The following is a 20,783-nucleotide window of genomic DNA, read 5'->3' as shown; positions in this document are numbered from 1 at the left end:
GTCCCGGATTCCCTAATCCTTCCTGCTCCCAGCGTGCTCGGGACCCCAGGGCCCAGAGCCTGCAGGCAGGAACTGGCTTGATTGGGAAACGAGCAGATCCTGCGTGCGATGAGCGGGGCTCCACATAAGCAGGCTGGGCTGCGCGCTGGGCTCGCTGGCAAGCTGGGGCTGAGCTCCACGAGGGTGAGTTCCTGCTCTGTTCCGCCGGGGAGAGGAGGCGATGGTTTTCAGGGCAGATCCGGGAAGCAGAGTCGCACACCTCGGCCTGTGGGGGGAGGTTCCCTGTACTGGAGATCCCAACTGCTGCAACAACGCCTCTGGGCTCCCTGCCGGCTCCGGAGAAGAGGGGAGCCTGCAGGGGAGGCTGGGAGGCTGCTGCGTGTCCCTGGTTTCTCCTGTGTGTGTGCTGGAGGGGGTGGTGACGTGACGTGACGTGGGGTGGGGGTGGAAGGTCGGGGCGCCTTGTCTCAGGTGCTTCTGCCCTCAATTTTAAGGTGTGACTTCTGAAAGTCGGCTTTCTTCTGAGAACAGAAGCAGGAGGAGGAGAAAATGGCTCTTTCGTTTCTAAGGGTGATGGCGCAGGTGAATCACTTACTTATGATTTTCTGCCTAAAGTACTAATTTACAGGGTTTAAAAATGGTTTCCTCTTTTGGGCTGTACAGGAGAGTCTGACCCAGGCCTCTGTCCTGGCTCCTGGGGTTTGCTGGCACACTGTGGCAGTCTGTAGAAGTGTCACCCTATCCCTGCCTCATCTTCACATGGCTTCTCCTCATATAGCTGTCCCTCTAAGCTGTCTATTTTATGTCTCAATTGCCCCTTTAATAAGTTATATAGGATTAAGGCCCACCTTAATAACCTCATTTTAACTTGGTTACTTCTATAAGAAAAAAGAAAACCCTATTTTCAAGTAGGGGCACATTCTGAGATACTGGGGGTTAGAAATTTAATGTACCTTTCTTTCAGGGACTATTCAATACAAATTTATCAAAACATGTTATTTCTTCCGAAAGAGGGAAGGCACTGGTCATTGCATTTTTTTTTTCAGGTCTAAATTGGTAAGTTTATCTCTGCCTTCGTTTGTGAAGGATTTCTGCTGTGGGTGTAGAACTCTAGGTTTGTGGCCTCAGCTGAATGCCCCGTCATCCCACTTGCCCCGCTGGCTGGGCTGGAGTCCTGCTTTCTCACCAGCCCTACATGACCTCCAAAAACCGTGTTTGACTAGGTATGCCAACAGCTGACCCCCCAAGTCGGGCCCTACGCAGGCACAGTTCCCATGTCAGCCACGGACCCGAGGGAATTTCTCATACAGATGTTTAGGGCTCTTCTGTAGCCCCCTGCCTCCAAATCCCAGCTGTGTTGGAAGGATGCTCCAAACTCCAACATCCTCTCCCTCCATACAGCAGGACTACTGCTCTCTGTTGGGTCCCACACCCCCACGCTGTGTCTCTAGAAATGCCATCCAGGATGACGTGTACTTCTATTTTGTCAAGGGTCACAGCCCAAACCAGGCTGCTTCCCAGTGCATAAATACAGCGACTACTATGTTCATCTAGCTTTTTTAGTGCTTTCACAGTGAGAGGGTAACTCAGAGCAATTTCTCCATTATCGCTGGAACCAAAGGTGGCTGTCCCTTCATTGGAGGTACAGTTCAAATGTACTTAATTTTTGAAGGCATCCCTTGATGCTGCAGCCTATGTAGTCCCAGTCTTTATCAACCGACACTGTATGGAAGTTAACAAGTGATTGTATTAATTGGGGTTCTCCAGAGAAACAGCATACACACACACGTACACGATTTATTGTAAGAAATTGACTCACATAATTATGGAGGCTGAGAAATCCCAAGATCTGTCATCAACAAGCTAGAGACCCAGGAGAGATGAGGGTGCAGTTCTAGCCCAAGTCGGAAAGGCTAAGAGCCAATGGTGTAAGTTCCGGTCTGAAGCCTGGCGGGCTTGAGACTCAAGAAGAGTGATGTTTCATTTCCAGTCTGAAGGCAGGACAAGGCTGATGGCCCAGCCCAAGCAGCCAGGCAGGAGGAGTTCCCTTGTCATTTCACGAGTTTAGAGGCCTTCAGTCATAAGCCCACGGATAATGGTAGCTTCAGCCCCATAATGCTTCAGCCAAGCACATACACTGAATGTGTGTTTCTTTAGCTGTTACATTGTTTATGAGGATAGGTAACTTTGCCTCCCCAAAGTCTATGAGGACAAAGTATATTTTTTTACAGTTTCCTCTTTCCATTATAGCTTCTGGCAACACATTCTAACATATCCTTATATTCCATTTCCCTCCCAATTATGCCCAACTTGAGACGTAGCTAGGAAGCAGGCACACATATAAAGTATAAACTGTTATTTCAGGAGTCAGTGAAACTTAGAGATGTGGCTGTGGTCTTTTCCCCGGACCAGTGGGCCCATCTGAGCCCCGAAGAGAGAGAACTGTACAAGGATGTGATGCTGGATAACTGTGATTACCTCGTGTCTCTGGGTAAGGAGCTCTTTCCCAGTTAGTGTCCCAGGACCCGTGCTGGAATTCCTCCTTCGGGGTGAATGATCTGCCAAGCCCCTGAGAATGCCTACCTGAGTTCCAACTCAGTACTCCTCGGGAAAGGACTGGAGCTGTGGGATGTCAGGAAAGGGCGCTTTTGTCTTGTGATGACTCTAGGTTTATATTTCCTGTCTTCCAAACCATCACTCCTTCCTTCAGAACGGTACATCTCAGGCCACTGTGTGTCTAAGAAACACTGGGGAACCGTTACAGTGTAGATGGTCTTTCTTTTTTTTTTTTTTAAACCAAAAACAGTGCTTTGGAGGTTCCTGAGAGATTTTGAGGTGAGAGTCATTATCTCCAAAAGTGTGGGTCTAACTTCTGTAAGAACCACAGCATGGCCAAGCTCACTTATTTTCCCTAGGACACTGGACGTACAAGGCAGAAGTGATATCCTCCTGGAAGCAAGGGAAATCGCTCAGCCTGTTGGAGAGAGAGGTGACAAGGCCTCCGTGCCCAGGTAACTGACAAGCGCCAAGCACAGCTCCCACGCCCGCTGGTCGGAGTAACCAACCTCCTGGACCCCTGAGGTGACAGGAGAGGTGCCCCCCCAATAGGCCTATAAAAAAAATCTTATTTTTACCCTGCATTCATCCCTCTCCCTCTCCCCCTTTTGTTATGCCTCCCATCTGAGGACACTAAATAATATGCTGGTAAATTTTTAGAATTTATATTAACCACATGAAGGGACAGAAGTATGCATAGCAAAATCGGTCAGATAATTTATCAGTGATTAGAATGAATGAGCAGGTTAGCTCAGAAAAGTGGCATGAAAACCCTTTTTTTTTTTTACCCCCCCAAGAAAGAGTTACGACATTTTTCACTGGCTACGTGTTGATCACTTAACTATTCTTATACACAATTTGGAGAACATTTCTCTCTCCTTCCTCACCCCCACAAACTCCTGCTTCTCATACTGCCCCTCTAGTGTCCCCAGGCACTGAACTCTTCTCTCCTCTCACCATAAATTGATGTTTGTTGTTTGATGTCTAGTTTTAATTTTATTTTTCTCGTATTGTTTTCCTATTAGCATGCCAGCCAGTACTGGCGAATTACCATGCCCTTAGTGACTCTGTGAATACCTTCAGGCAAAGCTCTCACCATGCCAAGGATCCAAAACTTCGAACTTCTGCCCAGCCTCACGAATGCGATGAATGCGGCATAGCTTTCAGTGACATCTCACAGCTTATAGGACATCAGAGAATTCACAGGGTAGTGAAAACTCACAGAGGTGATGGACACACAAAGGCCTTTAGGCATCGCTCATCCTTTACAACACTCCAAAGAATTTATATTCTAGATCAACCCTTTGAATGTAACCAATGTGGCAAAACCTTTCACAGAGCCTCAAAGTTTGTTCAACATCAGACCATGCACAATGAACCGAAACCATACAGATGTGATGTGTGTCAGAAGGCCTTTAGGTTTCTCTCATCCTTTAATACACATCAAAAGTTTCATGTCGGCAAGAAACCCAACTTGACTCGGCATCAAGAAATTCACACTCAAAAGAAGGCCTTTGCCTGTAAATTTTGTGCTAGGGTCTTTCCCGGTTTCTCAGAAAGAAATCAACACCAAAAGAGTCATATTAGAAAGAGATACTACACATGTCATTACTGCAAAAAGGACTTCAATCCATACTCAAGACTCATCATACATCAACGAGTTCATACTGAAGAGAGACCCTACAAATGTGGTGATTGTGAAAAATCCTTTAAAAGTATCTCAAATCTTAATAAACATCAAAAAATCCATACTGGAGAGAAGTCCTTTTCATGTAATGAATGTAAAAAAACCTTCCACCAGCTCATAGATCTTAATCGCCATCAACAAATCCATACCGGAGAGAAACTTTATATATGTAGTAATTGTAAAAAGACCTTTGTCCGTTTCTCAGATCTAACTCGACACCAAAGAACTCATACGGGAGAAAGGCCTTACCACTGTAATGTTTGTGAAAAAGCCTTCAGACATCATTCAAACCTTATTAAACATCGAAAACTTCATTCTGAAGAGAGGCCCTTTAAATGTAATGAATGTGAAAAGGCCTTTCGCTATTGCTCAGAGCTTAATAGACATAAAAAAATTCATACTAAAGAAAAACCCTATAAATGTAATGAATGTCAAAAGGTTTTTAACAATGATTCAAATCTCAATAGACACAAGAAAATCCATACTGGAGAGAAACCCTTTGTATGTAATCAATGTGGAAAAGCTTTCAGCATAAAGTCAAAACTTGCTCGACATCAAAAAACTCATGATAAAAAGAAACCCTAAAAATATACAGAAGACAGAAAAGGGCATTTATAAATCACTAAAAAAAAAATTCCCCTTTTACTAGAAATTGGGAACTTAAATCAGAGGTCGATGTGGAAATGTTTCTAATCAAATCCCAATTCTTCTGCATGAATTCATCCTATATGGAAAATTTTAGAAATATAAGTACATACATGTTGAAGAAACAGAGATGTGTGATCAGAAATGTACTTTCTACATTGTATTGACTTGATTCTTTGAGCAAAAGTGGCTAAACATATTCAACCAAAACTTGAAATTGGATAAGGCAGTTCCTATTATGAGAAGTAGGTTAAGAGGCAGCTGGACGGGGGTAGTGAAAAGAATGTGTTCATTTTGTGGTCTGTTCATAATCTCTTTTTATGAATAAAATCACACTTTTAATAGAGGTAGCTCTCTAAAGTTGTAAACTTGCATAGGGGAAGGATGCAACCCTAATCTAAGCATAAGTCAGGAAAACAGCTATCTCTTTGGAATTAGAAAGAATTAGAACAATTAGAAGAAACTTTGCCAGTGAATAATGAAAAATAAAAAAGATGTCTGTGATCCAAAAAATCTAAAGTATAAAGAGTTAAGAGGGTAGACAAGAGAAATCCAAAGGTCAGGGGGTTGGTGGGTGATAAGATGGTTTCTACGGACTTTTCTCTCCAAATAGCACCATTCTTAGATGTATCTGGAGAATCAAGAGTTGGGAAACTATAATTCTAGGACTTAGATTCAAGACATGGAGACTTTATTACTTGTAGTGTTGTCTTTTTTGTAATAAATTGATTTCCTGCATGTTTTAATTTTTCTTTTATTTTTTGAGAGGAGAGAGAGAGAGAGAGAGGGAGAGAGAGGAGATAGAGAAGGGGGGAGGAGCAGGAAGCATCAACTCCCATATGTGCCTTGACCAGGCAAGCCCAGGGTTTTGAACCGGCGACCTCAGCATTTCCAGGTTGACGCTTTATCCACTGTGCCACCACAGGTCAGGCCTGTATGTTTTAATAAATGCTAAATGTTCCAGTAGATGCTATCACTAGTGTATAGTATTGAATACACTCAGGCCTCATGTCAGAAACCTAATCCCACTTTCCTGAATCTGTTCCCATAATCACGGGGGGCAGCTTAGCCCTGTTTAGGCAAGTAGGATGGCCATAGTCTTAAGGACTTTTAAGTCTTAAATTTCTTTAGAAAAAAAAAAATTTCTTTAGGATTGGCCACAATCCATAGAACGTGACTGAAAAACAATATTCAGTTTCTTCTTGGAGTGTGTGTGTGTGTGTGGGGGGGGGGTTATTCTCATCTTTCTGCTTTCTCTGTTTCCCCAGCTATTCCAGTGGCTGCCACAGAGCTAAATTGTTGTACAATCCCCAGATGTGGCCCCTCGTTTGCTTTCATCTTTAAGACAAGGTGTATATATGGCTCCCTTTTTGTAAATAATAGATACATTATATGTTTCAAATTATACATAAGTTGAAAATGGCAACTGAAGTTAAGTTTAAAAATGAGTACAAAAAATGTTATCAATACAACTATGGACATGGAAATGGTTATTGGGATAAAAAAATAAAATTATGCACTAGATATCTTACTCCTAATTTTGGTCCTTAAAATACTGGGTGGGTGAGGAGAAAATTTAAAAGAAACTGTTTCATGGCCCTGGCCAGTTGGCTCAGTGGTAGAGCATCGGCCCGGTGTGTGGATGTCCCAGGTTCGATTCCTGGCCAGGGCACACAGGAGAAGCGCCCATCGGCTTCTTTACCCCTCCCCCTCTCATTTCCCTCTTTTTCTCTCTTCTCCTCGCTTCTTGCAGCCATGGCTCAATTGGAGTGCATTGGCCCCAGACACTGAGGATGACTCTATGGCCTCCACTTCAGGTGCTAAAAATAATTGGCTCTGGTTGCAACGGAGCAAGGGCCCCAGATGGGCAGAGCATCACCCCCTAGTGGGCTTGCCGGGTGGATCCCAGTTGGAGCGCATGTGAGAGTCTGTCTCTGCCTCCCTTCCTCTCACTAAATAAAAAAAAAAAAAAGGAAAGAAACTGTTTCATGTGTTTCAAATGTATTAAGACTTTCCGCTATGGCTCCTATAAGGGTCAAACTGCTAATTCTAAAGTCTATATTATAAGGAAACAAGAAAAGAAAGCTTAATAGAACAGTCTAGTATTCCAAAGTTAACACCAGCAGACTCAATAGAAAATTATATCCCAATAAAAGACTCCTAACATATATTCCTTTTTCTTTATCTGTTGCCATGTTTCCTAGGGGCTATCACTAATTCTAAGCAAGTGAGGTTTCTAAATGTGCTCCAGTACAGGTGGTAATACCGACCTCACAGCCTGGTTAAGAGGACTGAGATCTCTAAAAACCTTGGCAACCTTGATAGCAGGGGATACTTATCAAAGGTGTATTATATTCTGGGCTTGATCTTCACAGGTGCCATCTCATTCTTCAGAACAACCCTATGAAGCACATATTATTCCTATGCTCCTCTGACAGATAAGGAAACAGGATTAGTCTAAATGCGCCCAGGGATGCTGTGCAACCGTTTTGTGGCAGGTGCTAATTTGAACCCAAACATGAAGCTCTTAAAACTTCATCAATGCTGCACACACTTCCCACCCTCAAATCCTTCACTAAAATCTTTTCCAGTCCGACCTACACCCTGGCTGTTCCCTTCCATTTCAGCTCACATCTTTCTTCTAATAAAGACTTAGTATAAGATAACTAATATAATGAGGATATTTAACTCTCATAATACATATTTGTTCCCTTCCCTGCTGCTCTCCAGTACTTTTCAAATCAGCCCACAGGCTGCATGCAGATCCATGTGCATCCGTACAACTTCTGGAATCAGATGTTAGCTATGTGGCTGTACAAACCTTTCACCTTCACAGAGCACCCCGTTCAAGCAAAGAAAGAGCACAGAGCAAGTGCCACAAGGGATGCGTGGGGAGCCCGTGCCCATCCTCTGCGGACAGAGGCCAGCTCCGTCCAGCCCCACCCTTCCCTGCGACCCCGAGGGCGCAAAGCTCCCCGCAAGCCCTTCCTCTAATTTGTGGGAGCACCCGCTTCGAATTCACTTCGCACCAGGTGACGTGACGGTGAAGTGAGGGTGTCACCGGGCTGCAGTACCCACCCCGGCGAGAGCTTAGAGAGAGGAAAGGTGCGCCCAGGTAGAGAACCAAAGTGCGCACGCGCAGACGAGGCTTCCCAGCGCTCTTCCCAAGAGTCCCCAAAACGCGCTGGATGCCTCTCCCGACTACATTGCCCATAAGGCACCTCGGCGGCGCCCCTTGCTGAGGGATTCTTAGTAGAGCTTCTGCTTTAATTGTGGGATTTGGTTGATTGCTATGAACCATTAATACAAAAAGAAAAGTTGCCTATTAACTTCACCGAAGTCTATAGAGGAGAAACGAAGATTACAGACTAGTAAATGTCCACCAAAATGCTAATGATCCCCCAAATCTTGGTCGATGCTCTATCCACTGTGCCACCTAAGGCTGGATTGATCCCCCAAATCTTTACGTTTCTCCGAAACCTAGCTTAGACACTTTAGGCATTTTTACATAACATGATAGGATGGCATGGTATATTGTGTCCTGCCTTCTCCTCCTTGCATTTTTTTTTTCAGCCAGAAAGGGAAGAGAATGAAAATCTAAATAGAAAATTATAGAACTGAAGTTATTATAGTTCCTTTGCGTTGAATGAAAAGTACAGAGTTAATATATACGTCTTTGCATTCTCATTACTAAATAGATCGCGGTCCTTGATTGTAGTTCTCTTATCATCTAAGAGTATCTTACTTTTAAAAAACATGGCTTCTGCTGACATTTTATTAACTGGCAGCTTCTTTCGAAAGAAATTTAAAGAGTAGTAGAACACTAACTTTAAAAATATATACATTTCTCAATATGTGCTTCTCAACATACCAGTTACATTCACATACTTTTATAAGAATGTTCATTGAAGCATGATTTACAATAGAAAAAGAGGAAACAACCTAAATCAACGCACATTGGTCGGGAATAACTAGGTAAGTTGTGGTGCGTGCACGCAAAGGAATGCTGTGCAGGCACTGAGAATGAATAAGGTTGTTTATATGTTATAATAGAAATGCCCATGATATACTCCTACATGAAATAATATGAAAGGCAAACAAATGTATAAAGCATAATTCTGTCTTTTCCATATACATGATTAGATAAAGATAGGCACATTTAAATACAAATGACCACATAAATTTGGATAAAATTTAGAAACATATGCTCCCAAATTATGTAGGAGGAAGAAACACTTCTGTTTGCGCAGCTATATAATTTTCTTTCTATAAAGAGGTGAAATGTATGGTTTTTCCATTTTGTGTATGAAAGATATACAGAATGAAAGAGGACTAGAAAATCATTCTAAGCCTATTAATTGAATTTGAATTTCAAATGTGCGTCTGTAAAGAGATAGATTAGAATAAACACACACACAGATCTTCCCTGAGATAAGCACAGAAGAAAAGATTAAAATTTAAAAATATTAAATATTTATTACTTACAGGTATGGCTTTATAGGAAAATTTTATCTCTAATGTTACGCATTTTTCTTTTAAAACATTTTCTTAGTGTTTCAGTAACTTCTATCTCTGCTCAAATCATCCCTTCGGCTCTCTTGCCATAAGCATTCATTTGCTAGGGTTGCGCAGAAAAGGTACCAGACACGGGGTGGGCTTAAACAACAGAAATGTATTGTCTCACAGTTCTGGAGGCCAGAAGCCTGAAGTCAGGGTGTCAGCAAGGTTGGTTGTTTCTAAGTCTTATTAAGGAACTCTGTTCCAAACCTCTCTTCTAGCTTCTTGGAGCCTCAGGAGTTCCTTGGCTTAAAGATGGCATTCTTCCACAGTGCCTTCCTTTTTTATGTGTCTGTTTCTGTGTCCAAATTCTTCCATCCTCTTTGCTTGGGGGGACACAACCATATAAGATTAAGGTCCACCCAAAGGACCTCATCTTAACTTGGTCATCTGCAAAGATCTTTTAGGAGGACATAACACTATTGAAGAATTTTACTGACAGCTCTATTAGAATAAAACTATGACCTCATGTTTGCTTTGCTATGTGTACGGACAGCTCTCTTCAGAGTTATATGGGCCAGAGGACATCAGCGGGTCTTGGAAGAGGAGAAATCCTTGCACCAAATCTGTGGCCGACTGAGTGGCTTCATGCTGATTCCAGTATATAGGTGGCTCTCCAATAAACATTTGTTGAAAGAATAGTTTAAGAAGCAAAGGGCAATACACACAAGAATGAGTAGGAAAACAGGGAAAGTGACACAGGGGGGATGGGGTCTGAGTTCTATAGCTTTCCGGAGCTGCCACTTCCATGGCTCAATCCTGTCCAGCACAGAGCTCAGGGACTGGTCCCCAGGGATGATGAATTAGTCAGGATAGTGTAGGGGAGGAAGTGGGCGGAAAGGAGAGGGACAGGGGAGAGGAGAAGAGAGGAGAAAAGGCAGGATGGAGGGGAGGCTGGGAAAGAGGAAGAAAAGAACCTATCAAGGCAGTCCAGCAGATACTGAGTCATGCAGTTTCCACTGTGGCCAATAGATGACAGTATTAGCAGTCGGGTGAGTGAATGGTATTGCCCAGGGTGAACTTTGGTGCCTGGGGATAAGGCTCTGGGTCAGCTTATCTGTGGTGGACATCTGTTGTTGGTTTTGTATTATGTTGTTTTTTTCCCTGATAACAGCATTTCAGTTTTCCTTTGGGGAACAAGCCCACATATACCTGCATAGACTGAGTTGCATAGCTCCAGAGGACCCATCCATTTAGACTGCTGAGTGGTGCCCACTACAACTGAGCAGTGCCCAACCTATACAGCTGCCAATGTCAGCCATTGAGTGATGGTCCTATACGTTCTCCATCCTACTTCTGGCCTAGGTGCTGCTGATCCTTCCTGACATGGGTGCTACGAAGCAACAGCCCATTAATTCCTGCTACGTGGAGGCTGTTATGCCTCAGAACCCAGTGGGGACTGTGACCATGGGAAAGGGGCCAGCGACCAGGCTGGGGCTATGGCTGCAGATAATGGAATGTGACCTCTGCCTAATAACGGCCCAGAACAAATATCCTGACCTCTCTCTCCCCTCCCACTTTGGACAGCCTGTCAGTGCCTCCCATTGACTGAGTCCAGCCAACAGTCAGAGGGCAAGGGAGCTGTTGGGGACCGAAAAGCCAACAGGGTTTTTGCAGTTTAGATTTTGAGGGGACAGAGGTGTGGGGAACTGGCTGTAAGCTGACAGTCTGCCCAACCCCCCACCTCACTTGTTCTGTGTAGTTACGAAAGGCTGTTAAGCTGTGGTGCTGGATTGTTTACACTACCCACCCCCCCATGTTCCCCGGAAAGACTGGAGGCAAGTTTCTTCTATCCTTTGTTTTGTGTGAAGTTAAGATGTTATGTATGGTGGGGGTTTTCTGCGCTTTGTAAAAATTCTTGGGTTGCCTTGGAAATGTGATCAGAGATCTCTGATCTAATGCTAATGGCCTCACTTTGCCCTACAAATAAAGCAAGAAATAGGTGTGGAGCACGATCTGTTTTTGCCAGCAGCAATTGCAGAGCCCTCTCGACCCCGTCCTTTCTTTCTTTCTTTTTTTTCTTTCTTTTTTTTTCTTTTTTACAGAGACAGAGAGAGAGTCAGAGGGATAGACAGGGACAGACAGACAGGAATGGAGACAGATGAGAAGCATCAATCATTAGTTTTTCATTTGCGTGTTGCGGCTTCTTAGTTGTTCATTGATTGCTTTCTCATATGTGCCTTGACTGCAGGCCTTCAGCAAACTGAGTAACCCCTTGCTGGAGCCAGTGACCCTGGGTCCAAGCTGGTGAGTTTTTGCTCAAGCCAGATGAGGCCGCGCTCAAGCTGGCGACCTTGGGGTCTTGAACCTAGGTCCTTCCACATCCCAGTCCAACGCTCTATCCACTGCGCCACTGCCTGGTCAGGCCCATCCTTTATTTCTTTACACTTGTTTTCTTAATTCTGTGCCATTCTCACTCAGGACCTGGAATTACTAGCTGTGCTGGTTTGTGGCAGGGAGCCAGGGTGTTACAATCCACAGACACACAGAGGTCAGACCTCTATGAGAGAGAGCAGGAGGAAGAAGGGAAGTGAATGATCTGGAGGGAAAAACAGGGGGTGCGAAGCCCACAGAGTAAGGATGAGATTTATAATAACTTCGATGCGAGAGAGTTGCCACAGGTTAACCAGTTCAATTTGAATTTCAGATAAACAAACCAATATGGGCATAGCCTAAATATATTTATTATAAGGACAGTGTGTCCCAAGGACATTCAACCCATCTTGGTTGTTTATCTAAAATTCAGATTGAACCTGGTGTCCTGTATTTCCATTTGCTAAACCTGACAACCTTAAATGGGAAGTCCCTAAAGGAACTGGAAGCAAAGGAATAACCTAATCTCATTTAGGATTTAATAAATACATTTATTTATAAAGTCAAGACAATTTTAGATTACTATCAATCAGTTCAGAGGATTCAGAGGCATATAAATAAGTTCTGGGAGCATTTAGACACATCCATGATGTGAAGTCTCCCCCTGGCGAGGGGAAGCAGTTGATGTCATGAGAGGCTTGGTGACCCCACCTGGCCCGGAGGGGCCCTGAGCCGTCTCTGCATCTCCTTGCTGTCCCCTTGGCATAGTCCTTTTTTGTTTATGGAGGCTTTCCATGCCCAATATTTCATTCTGTCCTTACCACATTGCCGTGTGGAACGTAGCTCACATCACTGTCATTATGCAGCTGTAGAAACTGAGGCTCAGAGAGGCGTAGCAACCTCCTCAAGGTGACACAGGGAGGCAGCAGAATGGCCAAGGTTACAGCTTGGGTCTGTGCGACTTCAAAGGTCTTCCCACCCCACCCCTCCACCGCCATCTCCAGGGCTTTCTGTTCTTCCAAGGGTCGGCTATGCAGTAGGCCTGTCTGTCCATGCTGGGTGCTTGCTGGCGGGTCCGTGTGTCGGGATCAGGAAGGAGTCCGCAGGGGCAGCTGCTGGCCTCGGTTCCTGTCGTATCTCCGCTGGAGCCGGGCCTGGAGGTGGCGGACCCTCCTCGCCTCCTGGGCCGTGAAGAAGGAAGCAGCGATGGTGTGCCGCAGCCTGCGGGCGTAGGTCTCCAGGAGGACCGTGGAACAAGCCACGAGCTGCAGGATGCCAGCGGCCAGGGGGGCGGCGGTGTGGGGGCGCTGGGCGGGCAGCAGCGGGCAGCGCGGGGAGGTGAAGCGGAGCTCCCACCGGACGGAGTTGTGGACCGAGAGGAAGGGACTCTCCAGCGGCGGCTGGTTGAAGAGGAAGGGGACAAAGCCCATGACGGTGTACGCAGCCTTCGTAAAGGAGAAAAAGGCCAAGTCAACCGATAGAACTCTAGCCACTCCCTGCCCCCTACCACTTGGGGCCTGCGGGGTAGGGTCAACTTTCTCTGCCCTTATCTGTAAAATGGGCACAGAAATAACCCTTGCCTTTTGGGGTTTGAGGAGGATGGTATGAGATCAAGAGTCTGAAACAGGCTTCTTTTTTTTTTTTTTTTTTTGCCAAATAAAAAGCACAGTACAAATGTTGTTTTTGTTACTCTTCAAAGAATATATTTTTTATTATTATTACTTTCATTTAGAGGAAAGTTATGGGGCAGTAACTCTTTGTTGAGCCCTTAGCGAATGAATTCTTGAGTTGTCTTTTCCATCAAATAAGCACAACTCTATGACGTCCACTCTAGCATGAGCCTCATTTAAAAGATCGGAAACCTAAGGCCATGCAGTTACATGTCCCAGGGGACAGTCCCAGCCAGGGTGGGTCCCCATATCCTGTTCATAAGCATCAAGCTCTACAATTTCCGTGAGTTAGATGGAGCGAGGGAGAATGGCATCTACAGAGGCAGAGAGGTCAGAGGTTAACCCTTTGAACTTGGGAAACAGATTTCTTGGGTTGGATCCTGGTTTTGCCCAGAGCCAATCTCTCCATTTGGTATAGTACTGGGTCCCGCAATACTTTTATGAAAATGTTTTATTTTCTTTTAAAAATCAGGATTTAAAAATGAACTTTTAAGTTGAATATGTTCCATTGTATAATATTAATATGTTTGTGTTTATCTCAAGGACATCATTAATATTTCAATGGAGGAAGGAGTTCACGAATGTGAACGTGCCTAGGGCCAGCAAAGGTCGCGATGCAACCCTGGTTCTGCCACTCATGGGTTGGATGAGTTTGGGCACGTTCCCTAACTTCTCTGAGCCTCTGTGTCTTCATCAGCAAAATGGCCAAAGAAGAGACTGAAAACCCCAAATCTTGATGAGACAGTAAATATCTAAGAGTAAATAGATAGCAAATATTTTAAATATAACTATTAAAATAACAAGTATTTTGGACTTCGCTGGCCATACAGTCTCTGCTGCCACTGTGCAAATCTGCCTTTTGGAGAGCAGCCACGAGCAATACATCAGCAAGTTGCACAGCTGTGTTCCAATAAAACCTAATTTACAGAAACTGGAAGCTGACAGGATTTGGCGTGTGGGTCGTAGCTGGTGGACTCCTGATTCTAGACCCTTCCCCTAGCCCTCCTCCAATCTGATATCCACAGATGTGAGCTATTCATAATAGCCAGTATTTATTAAACATCTTTTATCAGTCATGGTGCTTACTAGGTACTTCTAGACATTAGCATGTTTTAAAGCTCACAATAACCTTGACTGGGAAGAAGGTTATTGCCAGTTTGTATGAGTGAGGAAAAGGGGGTTGGGACATGCTGCCATGTGTGAAAAAAGTGGCCTTGGGGAAGGAAAATTATTTTAATATCTCTGGGTGTCAGTACCGTCACCATCAGTAGGAAGCGTAAACAGAACCCACTGTCCCGGGTTGTAGTGGGAACTAAGTAAGTTCACTGCGGATGCCCCAGGGTCCCCTAACCTATCCCAGGCTATGATTTGAAGGTTAAGTCAAATTCAGTTGCACCAAGAACTTAGCAGACCCTGCCCCTTCCCTCAAGGAAATGACACTCTGCCCATCTTGGAGTCACCACACTTACATCATACTTGACCATGAGCGTGATGGGCACAGCAGGCAGCTTCTGAGCCCAGTCCACAGCCGCCTGTGCCAGGAGGAAGGCCACGTAGTCTGTGGCCACTGCCACAGCTGTGGCCACCAGGAGCAGGGTGAGCAGCCCCAGCCTTAGTAGACAGCTCAGCAGCTCCCCCTGGGACAGCCTTGGCCAAGTCGCCCGGAGCAGCCAGGCTGGTGGGGAGGCCAGCAGGTATGTGGCTCGATCCTCCTCCAGCCGCTGAGCCAACTGCCGTGTAGCATAGATATTATCAAACTGCAGGTCAGTCAGGTAGCAATGGAGATACCGGGCTGAGTTCACCAGGAGGCCCAGCACAAAGAGCCCTGTAACCACCCTCTGGGCCCCCAGTGCTGCTGCCAGGGCCAGGGACTCCAAGCCAGAGAAGTCTTCCAGGACCTGCTGAGTGATCTTGAGCATGTGAAGCCGGAAGACAGAGCCATTGCCCTGGGCCTGGAGTGTCAGGCCTTGACCAGTGGAACTCAGAGCTCTGGACGCTGCGTGCAGCTGGTGGGTGGTGTTGAGCAAGCTCTCCAGGGAGCCCTCAGTGACACACCTCAGCACCTGTCCGGCTGCACCCACATTGGCCAAGACGTTGGGCACCACAGTGACAGCCAAGGTGGCAGTGCTCCAGGACAGAAGCAGGCGGCGGCCCTGCTCTGTGCCCAGGGTGGGCACACTGAGTGCAAACAGGCAGCGAGCTGGAGGCACCAATCCCAGGCCCAGGAAGACCAGGAGGCCGCAGATAGTGGCCACCATGGCTGAAGGTCCCAGAGGATACAGCAGCGAGGACACCAGCCAGTGGTGGGCCAGACCTGCAGCAGAGACAGCCAGGGAACCACACAGGAGGAGCTGGATCAACAGCTGGCCACAGTTGGCTGGGACAGGCTGAGAGAAGGCAACCCAGGCAGCCTGCAGGGGGACAAGGGCCTTGCAAAGCCCCAAGTGCCAGAATCTCCACCTGTACACAAGGAAATTGGGGAACCTCTGTCAGGAGGGTGGGGCTTGAATATCTGCCCAATGTCCTTACCCCATGGACCCTTCACCTGCTAACAAGCTCTACCCCATTAGCCACAGGAGTGGTCACTCTTCCCAGGTGAGCCAATCAGAGTAACCCACCTCAAACTCCACATGACCCAAGCTGAACCAATCAGAGCCTTCCCTGGGATTATTCTCACTGGAATTGTCAGGGAAGGGCTCAATTTCCATTCAGTTCCTGAGGATGCAAGGATAGATGTCTGGGCTGCTTGTCACAAAATTCCAATTTTGTGAGGGTAACTGTCTCAAGGGAATGAAAGAGGCATGAAAAGAGAAACAGATGAAAGGGAGATTTAGAGAGAAATAAAGACACTGTTTCACTGTTGGCTCACCATGTGACACTGAGCATTCCTTCTTTAATGGACCTCAGTGTCTCCGCTATAATTTGGGGTAATAAGGGAAGTGGAGAGTGGATAAGCTGACCTCTGAGAAACTTTTCTAGTCTATTTTCCTTGTATTTATTTATTCAACAAATATTGATTGAGGAACTACTATGTGCCAGTCATTGGAGAAACAGGAGTGAATAAATAGACAAGAATCCTTGTCCTTCCAGAGCTTACACTAAAGGGCGGAGGAATTGTAAGATGATTCTGGATACCTTTTGTTGGAAGAGCCAACAAGATTGACAGACTGACTGGCTGTGGGTGTGAAAGAAAATGACCATGAGGTTTGGTGGCCTGGGCAATTGGAGGCCATTTATTCTTAATAGCAGGTAGGAAGGCAGAGGAAATGGGTACACATGATGGTGAAGGAACAGGCAAAGTGTGGGCAATTATATAGAAATATCATCTGATAGACACATAACACAGCAATGGTTAAAGGCATGACTCGACTGCCTGTGTTCAAATTCCCACATCACCACTCCCCATCTGTGTGATCTTAGCCAGGCTTCTTAACCTCTCTGTGCCTCAGGTTTCTTATCTGTAAAATGGTGCAAAAAAGGGTAATATCTCAGAAGGTCATTTTGTGTCTGGCAAATTGTATCATGTCAGCTATTATCTGTTACTAGAGTAGCCACCTGTCAGAAACTTGGTCTCTTTTGATCACTGATATGTCCCAAGTGCCTAGAATAGTGTCTGGCATGTAGTAGGGGCCCTAAATATTTGTTGATTGGGACATGTTGGCCTCTACTTGCTCAAGAAGCAAGGTCAGCAGGATGGGGAGGACGCTGGGAAAGGCGATGAAAGCTTGAGATAAAGGAGAAGGTAGAGCACAGTTGCGCAGGAAAGTAGGAAACAAAATGGAGGAGGGAAATGAAAGACATGCCTGGTGGCATGGAGGACCCGCTTGAGGTTAAAGATAATGAACTATGTATGGCCTTCCAGCCCCTGGAGGCAGTTTCATTTGTGACTAAACCCCTCCTACTGTATAATTAGTATTCAAAGCCTGGTAGCTGTGAAAATACTATAAATAATATTGGAATGGAAAGCCAGTTCTAAGGCATATTGGGTGCCAAGGACGGTGGTAAGTGTAGTCAGTAAGGATTTTAGTTGCCATTTATTGACTGTCTACTCTGAGCCAAGCCCTAAGTGGGCATTTTCTCATTCCATTCTCACAGCAGTCTTGTAGACACTGTTATTGCTCTCATTTTACAGGTGGGGAAACTGAGGCTCAAAGAGGTGAGGATTTACCCAAAGTCATGCAGTCAGGGGGTAGCAGAGCTTGAAACCTAGACTCATCCCCAGGTGCCTAACCACTGACTGTTTTCTTGCCTGTGGCCCCCAGCGTCCAAGGTCTACAAACCTACCAGGTCCCGACGAGGTGCTCAGCTCTCCCCCAGAGGGTCCTCATGGCTCCTGAATAGCAGTGGAGCGGGCCCGGTGGCCCTTGGAAGCAGTGGAGCCAGCCCGGTGGCAGGTGGAGAGGAAGTGGGGGAAATTCCTCTAGGACTTGGGAAACCTTGGTACTTCTGCTTTTCTGCCCTTAGTTCAGTCTTCCTGGTCGCATTGTACCGCCCTGCCAGGACCCACCTCCCAGGGGATTGGACAAGCTCTTCGGGCAGACAGGAGTGGGTAGAAGGTGTGGGAGGAGAGAAAGAGCCTTTGCCAAGCAACATCTCTAGTCCTGATATCAGGAAAGTAGAATTAGTCCCATTTCACAGAGCAGGAAACTGAGGCTCAGGGAGGCCATTCAGCTCATCAGTGGTAGTGCAAAAACTAGGCCTCTGCTCAGCTTCCTCTTTCCCTCCTCCTCCTCCACAGTTATGTGTCCCAGAAGCAGCCTGATCCCACCTCTTAGAGGATGGGGACAACTGGACTCCAACCATCAGCAGCTCTGGTCTTTCTCTCTGGCTCCCTTCCTGTCTTTAGCTTGATGGGGACCTGGCTTCAAAGCACTGCTCTGTCCTTCCTTAGCTGTGTGACCTTGAGCGAGCGGTTGACATCTCTCTCAGTCTGTTTCCTCCTCTTAAAAGCAAGTCATGATGATAATAGTTAACACTTACTGAGCACTCGCTACGCATCAGACACACTTGTGAACAGTTTCTATTCGAATTCATTGAAACCCTTACACCCAACAACCCTTTGTGGTAGGGACTGTGATTGTTTCCATTCTTCAGTTCGGAACACTGAGACGCAGAGAGTTGAGCCCCATAACCAAGCCACCCCGCTAGTCAGACTTGGAGCCACGATTTATATCCAGTATTCCTGCTCCACAGTCAACTGCTCAGCCACTGCTCTCTGCTGGTGTGGAGGGAAGGAGTCACCAGACCCACGAGCACCTTCTGACACTTCTGACACTGCGAACAGCAGGCACCCAGTAAATGTGCCTTCCCTGTAAGCACTTGGCTGCAGTCATTATCCTACAGGTGCGCCTCCGGGCTGTTCCTTCCCAGCATCTCTGTGCCCCGTCTCCGCCTGTAGGCCTGCCTCCTCCGGGAGGCCTCAGTTGAGCCCCCAGGTCCCCACCCTGCAGGATGGGCCAGTTAGGGGACACTTAGGTAGCATTCTAAACTCCCTGTCATTATCCCTTATCAGGACATTTTACCTGGGTCACTTGCTCAGGCTTGAAGGAGGATGTCCTGCGGTCCAGAGAGGATAAGTGACACAATTGAATGAGACACCTGAGGCCCTCAGAGAACCTAATGCTCTTCCCAGGTCACAAGCCCCTCCAGGAAGGCAGGCTAGGTGCCCCGTGGGCCAGGAGCAGCGAATGCACGTGCCCGCGGGGCCGGCCAGCCAAGGTCAGGAGCACAGCCATCCGGATGGAAACAGCAGTGCCCAGCCACGTGTGGCCCCTTCACAGAGGGCAGCCTCTAGTCCGCTCCCGCTGAGGGTTGGAGCCCCCTGAAAATGAGGCCCCTTCACAGAGGGCAGCCTCTAGTCCGCTCCCGCTGAGGGTTGGAGCCCCCTGAAAATGAGGCCCCTTCACAGAGGGCAGCCTCTAGTCCGCTCCCGCTGAGGGTTGGAGCCCCCTGAAAATGAGGCCCCTTCACAGAGGGCAGCCTCTAGTCCGCTCCCGCTGAGGGTTGGAGCCCCCTGAAAATGAGGCCCCTTCACAGAGGGCAGCTTCTAGTCCGCTCCAGCTGAGGGTTGGAGACCCCTGAAAATGAGGCCTCTTCACAGAGGGCAGCTTTTAGTCCGCTCCCGCTGAGGGTTGGAGACCCTTGAAAATGAGACCCCTTCACAGAGGGCGCCTCTAGTCCGCTCCCGCTGAGGGTTGGAGCCCCTTGAAAATGAGGCCCCACATCACCAAATTTTCCATGCACTGTGTGTGCTGTAAAATCTTGGGCAACACCTTATCCCTCCCTGAACTTGCGTGGGCTCTGCTATAATAAGAATACTAGCACCTATTTGTTGGAGTCGCTTGAGGATTTGATGAAATAATGTAGGCAGAGTGCCCAGTGCACCATAAAGAAATGCTCCAGCCTGCTCCCTCTCACCTGGGCTGGTGGCTGTGCCTGAGTGTGCCCCCAGGTTGCTCAGACCTGATTGCACAGGCCTCTGATGCCCACAGGGCAAGACCCCTGACAAGTCCCATCACATAGGAAACTTCAGGGCACTGTGCTAGTCAGACAGGAGCAGTCCTGGAAGGCACCAGCCTTTGCCCAGTTTCTGCCCTGGCAGAAGGGAGCTGATTGGTTAAGGCCCATGTTGGCCATTTCCTGAAGGCCTCTGATGGCTGTGTGAGATTTGGGAGGATGGGGGTATAGCTAAGGGAGAGAGAATGAGTGGAAGATATTTTTGTCTTTTCTCAGCGTACGTAGGCAGTCACTTCTGCCTGTCTAAGGCTGGCTTGAGTCCAAGGCCCACCACATCCGGAAGGGGCTTCTGATTCACCAAAACAGAATCAACTTGATTGAGGGGAATTTCTGGGTAGAGGATTCAGAGCCATAAGACAGGACAGGAAGAGGAAGTGGTAAGCCCTCAGATCTAGAATCAGAATCAGAGGTGTCTACAACATGAGACTCACTGAATTCTACAGCCTGTGGGTGTAAATGTTGCTTCCCTGCAGTTGGTTTGAGAACATGGAGAGGTGGCTAAAATAAAACCTTCCCAAATAGACAGTGCTGTCCAATAGAAACAGAATGGAAGCCATCTATATATAATTTAAAATTTCCTAGCAGCCATTTAAAAAATGAAGTTGATTGTAACAAAATATTTTACTCAACCTAATATAGCCAAAACAGTACCCCTTAAACACTTCATCAATGTAAATTATTAACAGGATATGTTACTTTCACTTTTCTTGTTATTGAAATCTGGTGTGTGTTTTATAGTTATAGCCTACCTTGATTCTAACCAGCCACATTTCAGTCGCAAGTGGCTACTGTACTATCCAAGGCAGATGGTAGACCACTTTCATCACCTCAGAAAGTTC

General features: G+C 46.5%; 1 protein-coding gene across 1 annotated transcript; it reads right to left on the bottom strand.

The window, feature by feature from the left end:
- Positions 1–12,846: 12,846 nt before the first annotated feature.
- Positions 12,847–17,756, bottom strand: OCSTAMP (osteoclast stimulatory transmembrane protein). The gene is made up of 3 exons (XM_066238043.1): positions 17,713–17,756; positions 14,898–15,888; positions 12,847–13,203 (listed from the first exon to the last, which is right to left on the bottom strand). The coding sequence occupies exons 1-3, from the start codon at positions 17,754–17,756 to the stop codon at positions 12,847–12,849; spliced, it is 1,392 nt and encodes a 463-aa protein (XP_066094140.1).
- Positions 17,757–20,783: the final 3,027 nt, after the last annotated feature.

Source organism: Saccopteryx bilineata, chromosome 6, assembly GCF_036850765.1.
Source record: "Saccopteryx bilineata isolate mSacBil1 chromosome 6, mSacBil1_pri_phased_curated, whole genome shotgun sequence".
In the NCBI taxonomy this organism is placed as follows: Eukaryota; Metazoa; Chordata; class Mammalia; order Chiroptera; family Emballonuridae; genus Saccopteryx; species Saccopteryx bilineata.
Note: the sequence above shows the minus strand (reverse complement) of the source record. Positions and strands in the feature narration are given on the sequence as shown.